This window comes from Dermacentor silvarum, chromosome 5 (assembly GCF_013339745.2).
Source record: "Dermacentor silvarum isolate Dsil-2018 chromosome 5, BIME_Dsil_1.4, whole genome shotgun sequence".
Classification (NCBI taxonomy): domain Eukaryota; kingdom Metazoa; phylum Arthropoda; class Arachnida; order Ixodida; family Ixodidae; genus Dermacentor; species Dermacentor silvarum.
Window position 1 is genome coordinate 17,601,796 of NC_051158.1, and position 20,068 is coordinate 17,621,863.

The following is a 20,068-nucleotide window of genomic DNA, read 5'->3' on the forward strand; positions in this document are numbered from 1 at the left end:
TAGTGCCCGCCTGTGAACAGATGTAATTGCACCCCTGTGAGCAACAGACGGGCGAGAATCTAGCAGTGACCCTTTGAGAGATTAGAAACCAGATAGCCATCAGTTTTTAGGAGTGCAACGAATGGAAACAGCCCTCGAGACTAGACCAAAACCTAACCGCCGCGCACCCTCGCATGCACAGAGGCGCGAGCATTCGCTGAAACGCTAGGGTAAAGAAGCCATGGTACGAAGACCAAGAGACTAAAGGGTCATTCACACCGGCGACTGACAGTGGTCGCAAATGGTCGCTTTACTCGAAAAGCGACCATTTTGGGCCAGTCGCTCACTGCTCGATTTTTCAGTCTCGCGACCGTGGTCGCAAAGCTGTTCAACCAATCAGCGCCGCGCCGAAAGTGATGTGTGTCGTCGTCCACGCCAAATGCAATGTCTGCGTCACGATATGCAGTCTACAGGCCGGTAATTGGTGTCTTGTCTTGTGATTCTGGGACGCAGCAGTTGCAGCAACGTGTCGAATGTACGCGGTCGCATTCGCTGGAAGCTAAACTGCAGGAAAAGAAAGCACAACACAAACCCTTTTTCCAGCTGCCGTTCGTCGGATGAGCACGCCACCCAAAGGTGAACAGCGGGGGAACAGCTTCGCTTTAATATTATGCACCGAATAACACGCAATGCAAACTAGAAATTACAACTTGCTCTCGATAATACTCGTCATGCGCACAAAGTTCGGGCAAGAGGTGGCTTGCGTGGCCGGTCACTTCATGCGAGCGGAGGCACGGGCGCACCCACGAGCGTCACGTTTTCTTCGGAGGCTTCCGCGCTGCCACAGCTGACACCCCGGCAGAGCACATCAGCACAGGGACGACGTCCTCCTGTTCGCTTGAATCAAAATCCATGGCTGTTGCCGGAACGCGAAACCAATTTACACAGTGCCAGCGAAGTGCGCGCTAACTGCGTAGATCCCTAGAATTCTCGCTGAAGAACGAGAATGTCCGGGATTGCGACTTGCATGTCGCGCTCAGCCGGGATTGCCGGTGTGAACATCAGTCGCCTTCGGTCGCTTTTTGTTCGCAAGTCGCAAATGGTCGCGTGACCTCCTCAGGTCGCCGGTGTGAATGAGCCTTAAGCAGCAAATAAAAAATTACTTGTATCCACACAGGGTTGGCAGCACTTGCTGGGCAACAAAGATTTGAAGAGTTGGCGCGTTTTTCAAAGATACAGACAGCGGCATATAAATATATGGCATCGACCATTTGGGACTTGTACGCGGTGCCTTATATATAGGGCATTGACCATCAGACGGTTAATCAACACCACAAACTATAATGGCCCCGGGTGGTCAAAATTGATCCGGCACTGTGGCATCTCTCTCGGCCCCTATGTCTCTTAATCTGCATCCATCAATTAATCGATCAGTCAGTCGCTTACCTTCTGGATACCAACAAGCAGGGAGACGTGCCTGTCATTCATCTCGTGTCCGGAGTAGAGCAGGTCGGCGAGTGTGGTGACATGTGAGGCCTCATGCAGAGGCACCTGCAGCAATGGTATGAGCTCCAGGAACACCTCCTCGTCAGCGATGGACACCTCGCTGCGGGGCTCACGGTCAACGCTCAGCACCAAGTGGAAGGGGCTGGATGCATGGCATGGTTCGAAGGAAAAGGGGTGATTGCTGTGCTCATTCATTCGTTTATGTCTACATTCCGTACAAGAGAAATGCAGGAAACGTGGCATTATAAATTTTATTTTTATTTACAAATACTGCTGTCTCTATTTCAAGACATAACAGGAGTGGGTACAGATTTTAGTACATGGTAATTATGGTAAATTAGCACAAATTAATACACAGGCACAAAAGAACAAAGTGGACTAGGATGGGCACTTTGTTCACTAATCTACCATAATTATAATGCAAGGACCTACTAGCGCAACAGTCAGTCCTCCTGAGGAAACATGGCAATCTTGTACCAGCAAGACAAAAGGTAACCAATTACAATTACATCACTAAAAAATGTAATTGATTACAGTGAACAATCGCTGCCCCACAAAAGTAACTAGCCAAATACAAAAAAGCAATTGATTACTTTTACGTTACTTTCCTCCCAACCTTTATTAGCATTGTACAAGCAAATAAGCAGAACGAGCTAGCCTGGCTCTCTCAGTGCACCCTCTGCAGCCCTGCAAACATTGCTTACCTCTACAAGCAATTGCTTTTCATAACTTTCGACTATCATCGTCCCTCATTTTCTTGTGACGACATCAATAGCGACATTGAAAACTCGCTCGAGGGGTGTGATGGAAGAAAGGCGACAGTGTTGTTACATACGAACACTAGACAAGGACTATAACGGTCGAGAACTATCCAATGACAGTGGAAAAGCCAAAGTCTAAACTCACTGAATATGAGTGATAATATAATGCGAAACCATAGCTAGGTGCAGAATGCGGTAACGACAATACAAGCCTCACAACCTGCCACTAAGATGAAACAAATACTGAGTGTCGGGTTCATTGTGTTGCTAAAGTGAAAGAAAGTAAAACGTCTGTACCGTATTTTCTGGTGTATCAGTCGCACCCTTGTATAAGACGCACCTCCCCCCCACACACACGCACACACGAAGTGTTTTTTATATAGACGCACGTCTTGTACAAAGGTACACCAAAATGTCCTTAACAACGGCAGAAGGCCCTTTTTTACACAGAATCTGCCTTGTTGCTGGGAGAAGCATTTATCTAGCCAGATGGACATCATGTGTTCGTCCATCCACCCATTCGCATTGCTCTTTACTAGTATTAGCCCTCATGGAAAGGGCTCCTGGGCCATCGTGTTTGCCTAAAAATAATCATGGATGGAAGTTTTGACCCATCAGCACTACAAGAGAGCACAACTGTGAAGTGAGATTAGGGCAAATTTCATATCTAATACGCACAGCGTAATATTTCAGAAAAAAAAAAAGAATGTCCTTTACACCGGAAAATATGGTATATTACTGGCAGGAAGTTAATGCATGTTGCACACTGGGCTCTACGACTACACCTGCAGGCATGGCTGCCCTCTCCTTTACTTTGGTGAGCATTTTTGAGCACTTAATTCACCATCAAGAATGTATGCTATAATAGCATAGAATTGGCTGTGAGCCGCCTCAAATTTGGCACTAGGTGGGCTCATGCAAACAAAAATCATGGAACACTTACACATGCCATGTGCAGAATAGTAAATAAATAGTCATAAATGTCTCGCATGACTGGTGTACACGTTTGCTTCACCATTGTTGAAGTTTGATTTCTGGTTGATTTCCTTGAGTTTGGTCGTGTGTCTTGCTGTGATTTATCAGTGAAAGTTTACCGTGAAACCTCTTTGGCTGGCCAAACAAGGGCTTGACCAATCCAAACAGAGTTGTATTTTGTCTGGCACTGGTCCCTTATCGAAGCAATACTATAGGCAATAGTTACGCATGGCATGTTACAGAGGCGATGTGTGCGACTAACAGAAAACGCTCTGTAGAAAACAGCATAGTGGGCCCTGCTTTCTGTTCTTCTTGGTCTTCTATGGAGCCCTTTCTGTTAGCCATGCACAATACTTCATGTATTGTCTCGACTAGCTACTGGTTCCGGATCAAATGCAAGCCCTATTTGGATGTGTTAAGCCTTTATTTGGCCATGCAAAGAGGATCTGTGAAGTGTGGAAGTGACGCCCTTTTGTGCCCTGTCTTTCCTTCACATTGTGCCTTGCCTTTACACCAAACTAAGTACATACCAGCTATCCTGGCAGCAAGTCATCATCATCATCAACATAAAGTCCACTGCAGGACGAAGGCCTCTCCCTGCGATCTCCAATTACCCCTGTTTTGCGCTAGCTGATTCCAACTTGTGCCTGCAAATTTCCAAACTTCCTCAGCCCACCTAGTTTTCTGCCGTCCTTGACTGCACTTCCCTTCTCTTGGTACATTCTGTAACTCTAATGGTCCACCGGTTATCCATCCTACGCATTACATGGCCTGCCCAGTTCCATTTTGTTCTCTTAATGTCAATTAGAATTTCGGCTATCCCCGATTGCTCTCTGATCCACACCGCTCTCTTCATGTCTCTTAAGGTTAGGCCTAACATTTTTTGTCCCATCGCTCTTTGTGCGGTCCTTAACTTGTTCTCGTTCTTTGTTAACCTCCAGGTTTCTACCCCATATGTTAGCACCAGTAGAAGGATCTGGCGCCGACATGGCAGCTAGACGCTTACATCATGTTTTTCTTCAGGTGCTGCAAATGATGGCAGTTCTCGATGCTGCCGCGATGTCAACGTTCCTGGCGCTAAATGGTGTCACGTCTACCGAGCAAGTCTGCCCTGCTGGCCTGGCTTTTTCAAGCGACGCTTCTCCGCTGGACTTGACAGCGCTACCGGCGCTCGAACGCTTCATCGACTGGCAACCCTGGGACCCTCTACACATGCGTGACCTTCATAAGCAGCTGTTGTACCCACCCACTCCGGGATCTGGCGCCGACATGGCAGCTAGACGCTTACATCATGTTTTCTTCAGGTGCTGCAAATGATGGCAGTTCTCGATGCTGCCGCGATGTCAACGTTCCTGGCGCTAAATGGTGTCGCGTCTACCGAGCAAGTCTGCCCTGCTGGCCTGGCTTTTTCAAGCGACGCTTCTCCGCTGGACTTGACAGCGCTACCGGCGCTCGAACGCTTCATCGACTGGCAACCCTGGGACCCTCTACACATGCGTGACCTTCATAAGCAGCTGTTGTACCCACCCACTCCGGGATCTGGCGCCGACATGGCAGCTAGACGCTTACATCATGTTTTCTTCAGGTGCTGCAAATGATGGCAGTTCTCGATGCTGCCGCGATGTCAACGTTCCTGGCGCTAAATGGTGTCGCGTCTACCGAGCAAGTCTGCCCTGCTGGCCTGGCTTTTTCAAGCGACGCTTCTCCGCTGGACTTGACAGCGCTACCGGCGCTCGAACGCTTCATCGACTGGCAACCCTGGGACCCTCTACACATGCGTGACCTTCATAAGCAGCTGTTGTACCCACCCACTCCGGGATCTGGCGCCGACATGGCAGCTAGACGCTTACATCATGTTTTCTTCAGGTGCTGCAAATGATGGCAGTTCTCGATGCTGCCGCGATGTCAACGTTCCTGGCGCTAAATGGTGTCGCGTCTACCGAGCAAGTCTGCCCTGCTGGCCTGGCTTTTTCAAGCGACGCTTCTCCGCTGGACTTGACAGCGCTACCGGCGCTCGAACGCTTCATCGACTGGCAACCCTGGGACCCTCTACACATGCGTGACCTTCATAAGCAGCTGTTGTACCCACCCACTCCGGGATCTGGCGCCGACATGGCAGCTAGACGCTTACATCATGTTTTCTTCAGGTGCTGCAAATGATGGCAGTTCTCGATGCTGCCGCGATGTCAACGTTCCTGGCGCTAAATGGTGTCGCGTCTACCGAGCAAGTCTGCCCTGCTGGCCTGGCTTTTTCAAGCGACGCTTCTCCGCTGGACTTGACAGCGCTACCGGCGCTCGAACGCTTCATCGACTGGCAACCCTGGGACCCTCTACACATGCGTGACCTTCATAAGCAGCTGTTGTACCCACCCACTCCGGGATCTGGCGCCGACATGGCAGCTAGACGCTTACATCATGTTTTTCTTCAGGTGCTGCAAATGATGGCAGTTCTCGATGCTGCCGCGATGTCAACGTTCCTGGCGCTAAATGGTGTCGCGTCTACCGAGCAAGTCTGCCCTGCTGGCCTGGCTTTTTCAAGCGACGCTTCTCCGCTGGACTTGACAGCGCTACCGGCGCTCGAACGCTTCATCGACTGGCAACCCTGGGACCCTCTACACATGCGTGACCTTCATAAGCAGCTGTTGTACCCACCCACTCCGGGATCTGGCGCCGACATGGCAGCTAGACGCTTACATCATGTTTTTCTTCAGGTTTGTTACTCTTACCTTTCTGTCAATGGTAAACCGTTTAGGAAGTCGGCGCCGGATCCCAACTTGGCCGTGTGCATGTTTTACGCCTGCTATACGATGTGACCACGATCTGTTCAGGATACAAATTTTTTTTCTGAGATTGCTTTTGCTTGCGGGAGACGTAGAACTAAACCCGGGGCCTTTGTCCCCTGAACAGGAAAAGCAGATGTTCGATACTATTATGAAAATACCAACGATACAGCAGCAGCAGTCCGTGATACTGGAAGAACTTCGTTCCATTCGGCTTGAACAAAAGGCGCTCGAAGATAAGCTAACAAAACTTACCGACAAAGTCAAGCTCGTTGAAGATAATGTGTCATTGGTCCTCCCACTAACGCATGAGGTAGAACGATTATCGAAAACTACCGAAAAACTTGCTGCCGCGTGCACGTCACTACAGTCATCACACGATGACTTGGAGAACCAGTCACGTAGAAACAACCTAATTTTCTACGGCATCCTTGACAATGTAAACGAATCATGGGAACAGTCTGAGAGAAACATTATCTCTTTCTGTTCTGAGAAGTTAAGTATATCTGTTGACGCTGCGACCATTGAAAGAGCGCATAGACTAGGCCGATATGCGCCCGACAAGAAGAGGCCCCTGATTGTGAAATTCTTGTCTTTTAAGGATAAGAACCGAATCCTTTCAAATGCCGCAAAACTAAAGGATACAGACTGGGCAATTAGCGAGGACTATTCGCCCAATGTTCGGGAACAAAGAAAAAGGCTCATACAGTTTGCTAAAGAGCGCGGAGGAAAACCGAAACTGCGCTTTAATAAACTACACTTGGATAAAAAAACTTTCATGTACAACACTGAATCAGGCTGTATAACATGTGTAGACGAATAGCCATCACCATGCCCTTCAGCTAACCCACGAACTGTTACTAAAAGTGGCCTTGTTTGCATTGTCATTAATTGTCGCAGTTTAAAAAACAAAACTGATCAGTTCCTCTCCCTCTTAGAAATGACAAATGCACATGTGGTAATTGGAACAGAGTCATGGCTGGACAGCAACATGACCGATAGTGAAATATTTCCTTCATCCTATACCACATACCGGAAGGATCGCAATGCGCGTGGTGGTGGTGTATTCATCCTTGTTCATAGCAGTTTGAAAAGCGTTTCGGTTAACATAGACGGTGATTCCTGTGAAGCAGTCTGGTGCAGGGTACTGCTGGGCGATGGTACTTCATTGGCAGTTGGTTCTTTTTATAGGCCTCCCGGTTCCACCAGTCCAGTATCATTTTTTCAACTTAGCAACACATTATTAACTTTACACGCAACATACATTATCCTTGCCGGAGACTTTAATATGCCTAGCGTGGAATGGTCGTCTTACCAACCAGTAATTTGCAATTCATCCCTTCTGTATACTGCGTTCCGTGAAATGATCAATGCGCATTCATTATTCCAGTTTGTTGAAACACCTACGAGATTGGGCGCTACCAGCGCTAATGTGCTAGACTTATTTTTTTGCAATGACCCCAACTTAGTGTCCTCTGTAATAACACTGCCAGGCATAAGCGACCATGATGTGGTTCTAGCACAATTATCGTATAAAGTTATGAAGCGGCAGCACACGCAACCCCGCAAAGTCTATTTTTACGAAAAAGGGGATTATGCGTCGTTATCATCGGAACTTGATGCGTTTTTTCCCGAGTTTCTTTCACACGGACCGTCTATGAATGTTGATTCCTTCTGGAACTTGTTTAAAACTAAAATCTTATCTCTGACACACACGTTCATCCCGTCCCGCTTCATTTCAGCTAAGCGTCGTGATGATAAGCGTTGGATGAATAGGCAGCTGCGAGTGATGGTCAACCGACGGAAAAGCCTCTTTCGTAGATACTGTGATTCGCCGGCACTAAATCTGTACTCGGAGATGAAAAACAAACCAAAAACCTATCCAAGGAAATACGGAAAGCAAAAATGGCATACTTAAGCACACTAGGGCAGAGATTAAAGACAAACCCGAAGGAAGTCTGGAAATATGTTAAAAGCAACAAAAACACCGGTGTCACTTTACCTGAGATACTAGATGGAGTTGATTATGGCAAGGATCCAAGCGGAAAAGCGAACTGTTTCAATCTCTATTTCCAATCGGTGTTTTCCAGTCAAAAAACAAGACACGCTCCCTTCCAAACTTCAAGCAACCTGACAAGAATGGATGATATAGAAATTTCTCAACGGGGAATTATGCTGTTATTACAGAAAGTTAAACTTACATCTGCTCCGGGGCCCGACAACATCTCAAATTACATTCTGAAAAATTGTGCTGCTTCTGTTGCCCCGTATCTAGTTGTGTTGTTTCAAAAATCTTTAGAGAGTGGTGAACTTCCTCATGACTGGAAAAGTGCCAATGTTGTTCCCATACATAAGAGTGGTGATAAAAGTAAAACATGCAACTATAGGCCTATATCTTTGACGAGCGTGTCGTGCAAAATACTAGAACATGTCATTTATACTCAGTTAATCAGCCATCTACAAAACAATAATTTTTTCTGTCCAACACAACATGGATTTAGGTCAGGTTTCTCATGTGAAACACAGCTTGTAGAATTTACCCATGATATTTCCGCTTCCAATCAACCGGTCAGGTTGATTGTATTTTTCTAGATTTTCGGAAAGCCTTCGATTTAGTTGCTCACGACCTATTACTGCAGAAGCTTTCACTTTTGAATATTCCTACTACACTCCTAACCTGGATTGAAGCGTACCTCATGGAAAGAAAACAGTGCGTAGTTTGTGACGGTATTAGTTCAGTAAGTGTGGGTGTGACCTCTGGTGTTCCGCAAGGGTCGGTTCTAGGCCCTCTTCTTTTTTTGATATTTATAAACGATCTTAGTGACTACATTTCAAGTACCGTTCGACTTTACGCTGACGACTGCTGTGTCTACCGCACCATATCCTCTGAAGCAGATGCAGTTACACTACAGCATGACCTCAACTCCGTGTACTCTTGGTGCCAAAAATGGAATATGGCGCTGAATCTCTCGAAATGTAATCTGGTCCGGTTTACGAAAAAGAAACAATTCCTTCAAGCAGACTACTTCCTTGGTAGCACAGAAATATCTGCTGTCTCAACTTATAAGTACTTAGGAGTCATTTTTTCCACTGATTTATCTTGGAATACACATGTCAACTATATCGCAGCGAAAGCCAGCCGCACATTAAACTTCCTCCGACGTAACTTTAAGGATGCTCCCGTTAAGCTAAAGAAAACTTTATATATTTCAAGTGTTCGTCCTATACTCGAGTACGCTTGCGCCGCCTGGGACCCGCATACAAAGCTAAACGTTGAAGAACTTGAGCGCGTCCAAAAACGGGCTGCCAGATTCGTATCTGGCGACTATAATTTTCAAAAGAGGTCTTCTGGTTTGCGCGACAAAACCGGCGAAAATACCTCAGACTCTCTTTCTTTTATAATGTTCTAAACAATAACACTGGCATCCAAAAAGAGAAATACATAAAGGAGCCCAGCTACATTTCCGCCCGCACTGACCACCCACTAAAGGCACGCGAATACAGTTGCCGAATAAACACATTCAAATACAGCTTCTTTCCACGAACCGTGCACGACTGGAACGGTCTACCTGCGCAAATTGCTACTGCCCCTCCCACATACTTTCTAACGGCTTTACAGAACCACGTGTTAATATGAGTGCAATATTGCTTGTTCTTGCATGTTTTATCCCTTTTGTTGATTATTCCCAACGATGTTAGCCGAGATCGCTATATTTAGATGTTCTTCTTTTGTCTGTGCGTGACATGCTTGTTCATCTTTGTATATTAGTTTTGTTCTTGCTTTTTACTGAATATTAGTACTGTATAGTAATATTTACTGTATATTAGTTTTTGTTTTTGCTTTTTATTGAAATAGTGCATAGGTATTTAGATGATTTATATGCTGCATCATTTGCCTAACTTATAGTATATGTCTTGTGATTTATTTCTGATGTTCCCCCCTACAATAATGCCCTAGAGGGCGCTGCAGGTATTGTATATAAATAAATATAAACACAATGGTTGTACGCTTTTCTTTTCAACGACAGTGGTAAGCTCCCAGTCAGGATTTGGTAATGCCTGCCGTATGCACTCCAACCCAATTTTATTCTTCTGTAAATTTCCCTCTCGTGATCAGGGTTCCCTGTGAGTAATTGACCTAGATAAACGTACTCCTTTACAGACTCTAGAGGCTGACTGGTGATCCTGAATTCTTGTTCCCTTGCCAGGCTATTGAACATTACCTTTGTCTTCTGCATATTAATCTTCAACCCCACTCTTACACTTTCATTACAGTCCTCAATCATTTGTTGTAATTCATCCCATTGTTGCTGAATAGGACAATGTCATCTGCAAACCGAAGGTTGCTGAGATATTTGCCGATGATCCTCACTCCTAAGCCTTCCCAGTCTAAGAGCTTGAATACGTCCAAGCATGCAGTGAATAGCATTGGAGAGATTGTGTTTCCTTGCCTGACCCCTTTCTTGATAGGTAACTTTGTACTTTTCTTGTGGAGAACCAATGTAGCTGTGGAATCTTTGTAGATATATCCCAAGATATTCATGTATGCCTCCTGTACTCCTTGATCACGGAATGCCTCTATGACTCCTGGTGTCTCTACTGAATTAAGTGCCTTTTCATAATCTATGAAAGCCATGTATAGAGGTTTATTGTACTCCGCAGATTTCTCGTTTACCTGATCGATGGCATGAATGTGATCCATTGTGGAATAACCCTTCCTGAAGCCAGCCTGTTCTCTTGGTTGATTGAAGTCAAGTGTTGCCCTGATTCTATTGGAAATGATCTTGCTGAACATTTCATATAGTGCTAAAAGCAAGCTAGTGGGCCTATAATTTTTCAGTTCTCTAATGTGGCAGCAAGTAATGATGCCTTAAAACAGTGCCAAATGTTCACTGTAAGATTGAAGCTCTAATGATGAGCCGTGGACGAACAAGGAATGTTGTTGACGCCAACATTTTGACAAGGGGGCTTAGTCTTCGTCAGGGCAGCAACTGCTTTTCTTAGCATTTATGTACACGTAACTCACTCTCTCCCACCCCCATTGGGAGATGAAAAAGAGAATAAGCTGGTGCATAGAGTCAGTGTTGCCTCAGCTACTGATTTATCAGTACATCAACCGATTTTTTTACATTTTAGTGATCCGTTGATAAAGCTTTGGAAGCTAATGATTTTTGGTGTCTTCCAGAAAAACTATAGCAAATTCTACCACTTCTTCAAATTTGTTAACTTTTTCTGTCACTTTTTGTGAAATCTGCTACTTTTTCAAAAGATATCTGTTAAATGCAATCAACCTTTTGCAGCACATAAACAAAATGTTCCTTTTTCATTTTTGGGCTTAAGCATAAGGTCCAGAACACACTTAACGTTCAGGCTTAATGTAGCAGATGTCACATGAGGCCCTCATAAAACTGGCTTGAAGGTTGGAAAAAGGTGTCTTTTAAATAGTTATGGTGTTCGAGATTCCTTGTGTACTATGTGGTTTTTCAAAACCCGCAGAGCGCCAAGAATTTAGGAGGTCATTATGTTTTGTTGCTACTTCCCAGATGGCACATTGCAGAAGCAACAATAATCATTAGATTCGTGCTAGCAAAAACTTTGTTTAAAATCTTTTATCAGCCTAAATGATCTACTGATTTCTACTGATCTTCCATGCAAAAATGTGCTACAATTTTTAATGACTTGTGGTAACACTGCATGGTGTACGGTGAGGGAGGTCGGAAGTGTTCGGAGGGGGGGAACATTTAGTTGCAATAGTAAGGGTACTGCTGTAAGTTCTGCCAAAACACCTTAGTGCTCTTCCAAATCTATGTGCAGAGGGAAGACCAGCGAAGCTGTTGGGTCTATATTTCTTGGAACTCTATTGGGACTATATTTGCGTGTAATTTGGCATTAAAGAGACATACACTCAAAGCTCCCAGTTGTTTTCATTTATTTAGTGACCATACATACAAAGGCACACAAACAATTGTAGAAGAGAGACTAAGTTTTATTTATTTTTAGAGTCCGGCTGCCCAATCGCAGCGCACGTACTAGTGCAACAAACTGCGTGGCCGCCAGGTGAGAAGCTACGTCACGTTATACGAAAACCCTGGAGATTTCAGAGGGCACCACAACATGGCGCTACGCTTTGGAGCGTTGCAACTTTCAGCCACACAAGGTGGCGCTCCACTTTTAAGCGATGCAACATTCAGCTGGTGCCGAAAGGGGGCGCGATGCTCTGGAGCGATGTGCGCTAACGCGCAGGCAAAGAACCTACACACAATATAGGACAGACTACAATGCTTTTTATTAGACACACGCTAAATGCAGCATGCGTACTAGTGCTGACGCGCTCACGTGGCCGCCAGGGTGAGCTACGTCACGTGATGAAGAAGCAAACATAAGGTCCTGTGAAAAGCGCGGTGTGGTGCACAAGTTTTTTGCGATCCCAGAGTTTAAGAACACCACGATCCTGACGTTTTCGTAGTACGCCACAAGGTGGCGCAACGCGTCTGAGATTGCTCATCTACTTCCAGTCTTTTGCCGGACACAATCTCCTGGAACCTAGCTTACAACAGCTTAGCTGTAAAAGCAGGGGTGGCAGGAACAGAAAAGAATCTACACATGTAAGCAGGCATCCTGAGAACACGTGTGCACCACTTATTACGTTGTGAGCTACTTCTGACTAGAAGTTTTCAGAGCGCAGCATCCTCAGAAAAAATGAAATTTCATTCTAACCATCTTGTCCTATTTTAACATCGAAAGGTACAGTGCACTCTTTCCCAAGCAACTTTGCCACTGTGCCCCACAATTCCAAGATTATTTGCAAAGGCACTAGAAAATTTAGCATTCTTGCAGCATCAATCTTTTTAAAACTTCTGTGGTCGGTTGTACAATAATGAATGTGCATGTAGACTCACCTTGATGCATCAGGTGAGTATAACTCCTGGGTGGATGCCATATTCCGGTTTCTGACGACGGCATTGGTCACACGTACTGCACATAAAAAAAAAGAAAAAAAGTGAGAGGAGAGGCGGTAGGGATCAGTGAAACAACGCAGTCCTGCTTTCAGTATTTATTGGTGCCTCATTCCACAGTAATGCACATGTTGAAGATTTCAAAGGGGCTGCCACCACATTGCACAAGGTTTCGTGTATTTCTCGCTGAATAGCTTCTCTAGTGCAACCTCGCACTTTCAGTGCGCTTGGCATGTGAGCCGCATAACCGCCGAAGCAGTGCAAGTGAGCGCTCCTCCATTTTGCTTCATAAACAATAATACAGTACCTAATAATAATTATAAAGTACCTCTTACAATACCTAAATACAGTACCTATACCTATATAGTAACTAAATAATAATACAGTAATACAATACCTGTGCATGTAATGTTGGCTCATAGGTACCTCTAAAGCACACATACCTCTTAATGTAATATCAAATGAGGGTCGACCGCTGTTTATTTGGAGTACCCCATTCTTGGGTGATTGGGTATATGTGCCTCTATATAGGTATGTACCGTTCCGACACGACGGCTATATAATTCTTAAATTCATGTTGGTTGAGGGACAAGGGGTGTCACAGTTCAAATACTGGCTCTGGGTGTGAGTTGGTTGTTGAACCTTTGGAAACAGAGTATGAAACAAGTTAGGGAGAAAGGAAGCAGGCAACATGAGCATTGCCTCTTGTACAATACATGCTTTTAGTTTTCAAACATCTTCAAAGACTGGCCACATGAGCAGCAGAGTAAAAATACTGTATGCTGTGACCATTTTCCCAGCCTTGACTGGACCATACTCCGAAGCTGCTACTCAGATTTCAGTTAAATCAAGCCAGAGTTCGAGTACTCAAATGCTGCTACTGCTGCCAAAGACCCCAGCAGTCACTGAAACCAGGAAAAGTTGCAACAGTATGCAGGTTGTGACTATGGGATGTAGAACCTCATAATTCTATATACTGAAATTTTTTTAATAAAACCCCTCGTATGGGTAGATGTAAAAATACATCCCTTCTAAATACAGAAAACTCTGGTATTTACTAGGTCACCGCGAGACAAGAAACGGACTTCGTTATAGACCGCACTTTGTTAAAAGGGGAGTGACTCTAAAAGGTCCAAACAAACGCGGGATGTGCACTCCAACAGTGCGGGCGGGTGCTCGTAAAACGAACACTGAAAAAAATCTGCGCTCTATAGCGACGGCAGCATAACAGTGGCGACATTCTCTGCTGACGCTGGTGAACAGCTAGTTACCTCCGAGATCCGCCCGGCGGCGTGGCATGTTACATTCAGTCCTAAGGAGCGGCCGTGAGATGAAGTGGGCTTCGTGGCGCTCTTTGCCTCTACAGGTTTGTACGTTTGGAGTGGGTGGTCTGTGTTAGTACCATATATGTTAGTACTGGTTCGTACGGAGAAACACAAGGGCCTCCATCTAAAGCAAGGAAACTTTTTTTTTCTTTCTTTTTTTTTTTCTGGAGTGGAGCTGCCATCTCAGAAGTGAAGCCGGACCGCCGCCATCTTACCATAGGCGTGAGGTAACGTTAGCAAATAGAGCGCTTTCTTCCCACTCATTAGGATGGCTAATTTATCTGTACATATATCGTTCGACGTCTTTCTATCTGGCACTGCTTTCAGAAGGAAGCCTAAACGTCTTTTCAAATTTTATATCACATCATGATATCAATACGCAACCAAAGATAGCATTTCAGCCAAGACCTTCGAGCTTTTATTTTAAAATTAGACTGGCATTTGCCATAACTGGAAGGACATGAGCTGTCAGCAGATTTGAGCCGTCACGGCCCTCTTTGATAGTAGTATAGGTAAACTCTGGCTTCACCTGTGCTGGTAAGAAACTGCGGGGGCGGCCACTCCAGCATTTTTTTTTTTTTTTTAACCTCCTTTATCTAAACCTATAGGTCCATCGTGTGTGCTGCGCTCCAATCGGTCTTGTGCGAATCCGTTTCACACTGCCGACCAAGTCGAGTCCGGCGCCTGATTGTGGAAAAGGCAACTATTATTCGTTGACAAAAAAAGCTGCGATTCGTACAATAAAGTTTGCCATAAACATTTTTTCTCCCTCCTCTGCCGACGTGTTTCGCGAGGGGAGACGCGCGATCGGAGTGCGCGCCTGGGAGGGTTGGGTCAGGCCAAGGAAAGTGTTGTGGCCACTTCAAAAGCGCCTCCACGCCGACCAATGAACAAAAGTAGGGAGCCTGAAACTTTCTGGCAACTCTCTCTATCCTCGTAATTTGTTTTCCAATTTGGTTGTTTTCCAATTTGTTTTCCTTATGGCAGTTTAGGCGTCAGCCGTCGCCGGCTGCGGCCAGCAGGATTCAACCCTCCTTTCTTCCAACAGCCACAAAATAGTCACTTTTTTCCGCAACCTGACGCCGACGACAGGTGTGTCAGGTACTGCCGCTGCGACCAACGTTTATGGTATCTATAAACGTTGGCGCATATACTATATACATACGGTTCTTATACAGTCGAACCCGTAAATATCGAATCTGAAGGGGATCACAAAGAAGTTTGATATACAGATATAATTCGACAGATAAAATAAGTTTATACCAAAAATTTCAAGAGGATTTTACTGCTGTTCGTTATACACAATAATTCGTTATACGTGGGTTCTACTGTATACACTGCGGTCGGACTGCGGCAAACTTCTAGTAAAGTCCCGTAGGCCACAAGCACTGAGCTCTTTCGAGACAGTCATGCCCACTGACCGCAGTCTCCGATGCGGAACACGGCTGCCACCTGCGCCACTTGGCTCCCGTCGCCCCAGCAGGCGGCGTTCACTGTGTCGCGCAGGGAGTCGCGGAGCGTGAAGTTGAGCACGCTGCGCTCCGTGCTGCCGCTGCGGACCCCCGACGACGACGACGCTGTGCGCGGGCGAAAAAAAAAAAAAAAAGTGACATATTCTAGCGTACCCGACACGAGCAATGGGTCGGACAAGCGATTAGCGAAGATCATGATTTCCCGCAACGCACTTAACTCCTACAAGTTGCCCACATCTTGTCATGTTAAGCCAACCAGAACTGTCAACAGGGGCTCCGGAAGTATATCTGATGTGTGGGGGCGACGTCTGGGGTCTCATGTCGCATCGTGTAGGTTACGTGGATCTGTAGAATCTAAGCTTCCGATTTCCTCTTGGTGATTCTGGAACCACACCCTTGCTGTCCCTTGGAGATAAAGTAGGATCATCCCATCGGTTGTTCTTACTTGCACGCTCGTATAGATCGCCAACCACTCGCGGATGTCGACATCAGTCCCACAAAACGTGCCTGGGTCTCTTGGCTGGGCAACGACAATCGATGACGTTGCCGCAGTCGCGGCAGGAACCATCTCTTCGGTTATTGTGAAAAGAGCCAGCCGCCGGCCGCTGAGGAGCTCCGTTGTATCGAGTTGGTACCTCGCACCTCCACCAAAAATGTGACGGGTATACTAGGCAAAACAAAAGGGAAAACGTATTGACGGATTATATACAGAGCGAAGCCGGGATGGCGTAACAACCACCACACGAGCGCTTCTTCGGCCGTTGTCTTCCTCCACTTGCTGGCGCCTTCTCCAGATTCGCAGATTCACTCATGTCAAACTCAACGGAAAAGAGAGAGACAGAGAAATCAACGTGACTACAAACTTGCGCATACATACAGTAACATGATGGGGGGGGGGGGGGGGGGGGGGGGGGGGCAAGAACAAAAAAGATCGTTAATTTGCACATAATGTTTAATAATATTAATAATAGTTAATTTGCCACACGTGAACAGGTGTACATTCAGTCGTGTCCACAAAGGGAGGAAAGACGCCACCAATGGAATGTATAGGGGGAGAGGGGTCAAATATTAATGGTAAGAAATTGTATGCAAGGGGCCGTATCTGCCAGAAGAGTGTTTCTTTTGTTATTTTTGTTTGAAGTTGCTGCAGCTATTGTGCGACCACGAAGACGGTCAATACATCCCCGCCTGGTTACAAGACACCTGACCTGCGACCTCCAATGACCTCTGAAGTCCACGAACTGCGCTACATTGCATTATTTGCACAGGTGGCATTCTTTGCATTAGCGGGCAAGCTGCGTGCATGAAAAATAAAATAAAAGGTAAATGAAAAATTATATGACAAGGTGAAGTAATAAATATCAACATAACAGCTAGAAGGGCGAGAAGAATGATGCGGAAATATAGATATCACTTCATAAACATGCCATATAATATTGCATATACGATATGCGTAGTATAATATTTCATATATGTATAATTTTTCATGGACGTATAGACTTGCCCGCCAGTACGAGGAATGCCACCTGTGCAAGGAATGCTATGTAACGCAGTTCGTGGAATTCAGTGGAGGTCAGGTGTCCTGTAACCAGGTGGGGGTGTATCGACAGCCTTCGTGGTCAGACAAAAGTTGCAACAACTTAAAAAAAAAAAAAAAAAAAAACTCCCTTGGCAGATGCGGTCCCTTGCATACACTTTTGTTAACATGTGACCCCTCTCCCCTACATTCCATTGGTTGCGTTTTTCCAGCCTTGCGGACACGACTGAACGTGCACCTGTTCACGTGTGGATAATTCACAAATTACCTGTGTGTGTGTGTGTGTGTGGTGTGTGTGTGTGTGTGTGTGTGTGTGTGTGTGTGTTTGTGTGTGTGTGTGTGTTTTGTATCTTTTCCTTTCCCTTTTTTTTTTTTTTTTTTTTTCATCGCGCCACTGTACGTACGGGCGCATGTGCGCCGAAAGTTTGTAGTCACGTTGATTTCTCTCTTTTCCGTTGAGTTTGACATGAGTGAATTTCCGTGTTGGTATGCATGACGTCACTAAATGTACACGTGCTTGTGGTCGTATGCTAGGTGCCGTTTTTTTTTTTTTAATTCTATTTTTTTTTTCTACCGAGACAATGTATAAATTGCGCTCTGTGTGCGTGCAATCGCACTCTTGATGAAGGCTGTACCCCGGCCGAAACGTCAAAATTAAATATTTTTGCTTTTCTACGTGCGCCTGCACTTCTTTTAATTTATATATGTATACATATCAACCACTGACGAAGCGCAGTGCAGAGAAATGAAGGCTGCAGTCTGATTTAAATCGTGTTTTTCTAGGAACAGACTTACATCGACCTTTGTTATCTTCTTGCTTTTCGTGGGCTTGAATAGTGGAAAGAAAAAAAGGGAGATAACGAGAGGCACCCTAAAGTCGTGGCGCTGAGACGCAAGGGCTGCAGAATAGAGCGCCAGTGGAAGATGCGTTGAACCAGACAAAGACAGTTAGCGCTCTCAACGCAGAAAAAGCACCGACAAAGAGAGTCTCAGAAGTCCCCCCGGTTCCGGAGCCCCTGACTGTCAAGCTCCTAGACCACTTCTTTATGAAGAACCCGTTCCCCACTTAGGCCACAGGCCAGTCATATTTTTCCTAATAAAGATTTGTCTTTATCGCTATGCGACGAGCCGTGAAAAGGTCTATCCAGATCTGATTGACTACTTCGGCTCTCGCATTGGTTACGAGAACGTGTGCAGTAGGCAGAAGGCCAACAATTTGTTTCATTAAACCATATATTTATTAAAGAATTGTGCGCGGTATAAACGAGTTGAAATTATAACTACATGGCCGTATTTTTATGTCCGGAATGCCGTGCACTGTGCGCTGGTGCGTAAGTTAACCCGAGAGGAAAGATGGAGGAATATCGGCCTCCCGGTCAAAGTATACAGTTTCTCAAAACCGCAAAAATATGGCTTGTCTTGTGGTGATGACTGAATGACATTGTTCATCCCCGCTGCTGTTTATCGATTTAGGCCATGCATTCAGCTCTCTATGGTGTCCTGCGAAGTGAAGCATATACTATACTATATACTGCCTCTCGGGATCGCGTTTCATTTGTGACTGACGGCCGGTACAACTGCAGCATTTGTCAAACTTACCTGAGCTGGCAGCGATGGATCGAACAGCCTGTTTAGCAATAACAATGCCGAAGACAGTTACTCTGGTTGCGTTAGGGTCCAACCTGTCGATCGACGTCCTGTTGAGGACAGCGTCGCGTTCCATCTGCGACAACGCGCTGGCACTGGCGTTGGATGGAAACATTACAGATACAAACAAATCACGCTGCGATTGTTATAAATTCAGATCAACGACTCATGTACTGCACGTTTGCGTACTTTAAGGTGGTGTCAAGTTCCTTTTAGCGTCTTAAATGATGAAGCCAGACGTCGTCTAGCATATGAAGCCTGTTACCTAAGTGCGGTTTCAGTTGTCGTCTGCTCAGTAGAGCTTTTTTTTTTTTTTTTTTTTTTTTTTTTTTTTTTTTCAGTAAACCAACTGATCTACCATAAACTTTGAGGTTAATAAAATATTCTGCTATGATATTGCGACTAAAAGTTTGGTGAAGCGAAACGGAATCGACATGGTATTTTTCGTCTGCTAATGCGATAATCGTCCCGAAGCATCCGCCATAGCCATTGGCCCAGCTCTCGTGGGAAGTAAGTTCTTTTTTTTTTAAATTTATGTCTTTTTTGGGTTTAGACTAAGAGGCGCGCACATTTAATTGTCCTGCAAACTTCGCAACAGCACTACCACGTACGCGCTCGTCTGGGTATTCGCACATCGGCGCCTCGATTTGAATAATTTCAGTCATGATCGATTGCAAGCTTGTCTTCATAATTTGCATGTTGTGGACATTCGGAACTGCTCTATCGAGCCTAAAGTCCGAGTTCAAATTTATTTGAATTCGCGTGCATATACACGGCATATTGAACTAATAATTTGCGTGTCAGTTTAATTTGATGGGTAGAGTGACTTTTAAACGTGTGTCCGCGCACATCTCTCAGGGGAGTATACTTTTAAATCGCCTTTCGACTTGTTATGTGATCTTTAATTGTAGCTGGATTAACATGAAGTACTATGTATAATTAAACTCGCATGTCCGTTTCACAAGGTGAAATCTGCTGTAATCGGCTCCATCACAAAGATGACTGTAACCATGCATGCGCCACGCTGAGGTGGTGCACGCAAAGTAAGTTCGTTTAAGACATTGAACATCAGCCGTTGCTGCGAGCCTTTGCTTATCATTTATACCGTCTAAATGTGGTGCCTACGAATA

At 45.4% G+C, this 20,068-nt stretch overlaps 1 protein-coding gene across 1 annotated transcript in view; it reads right to left on the bottom strand.

Annotated features, from left to right (window-relative positions):
* The window catches only part of LOC119453973 (meiosis-specific with OB domain-containing protein), a 45,142-nt gene extending 26,128 nt beyond the window's left edge, over positions 1–19,014 (bottom strand). The window contains exons 1-4 of the mRNA XM_037715996.2: positions 18,891–19,014; positions 15,704–15,859; positions 12,901–12,976; positions 1,426–1,627 (exon numbers count right to left, since the gene is read on the bottom strand). Coding sequence (XP_037571924.2) covers positions 1,426–1,627; positions 12,901–12,976; positions 15,704–15,859; positions 18,891–19,014 — 558 coding nt within the window. The remainder of the gene's footprint in view (positions 1–1,425; positions 1,628–12,900; positions 12,977–15,703; positions 15,860–18,890) is intronic.
* Between the last annotated feature and the right edge of the window lie 1,054 nt (positions 19,015–20,068).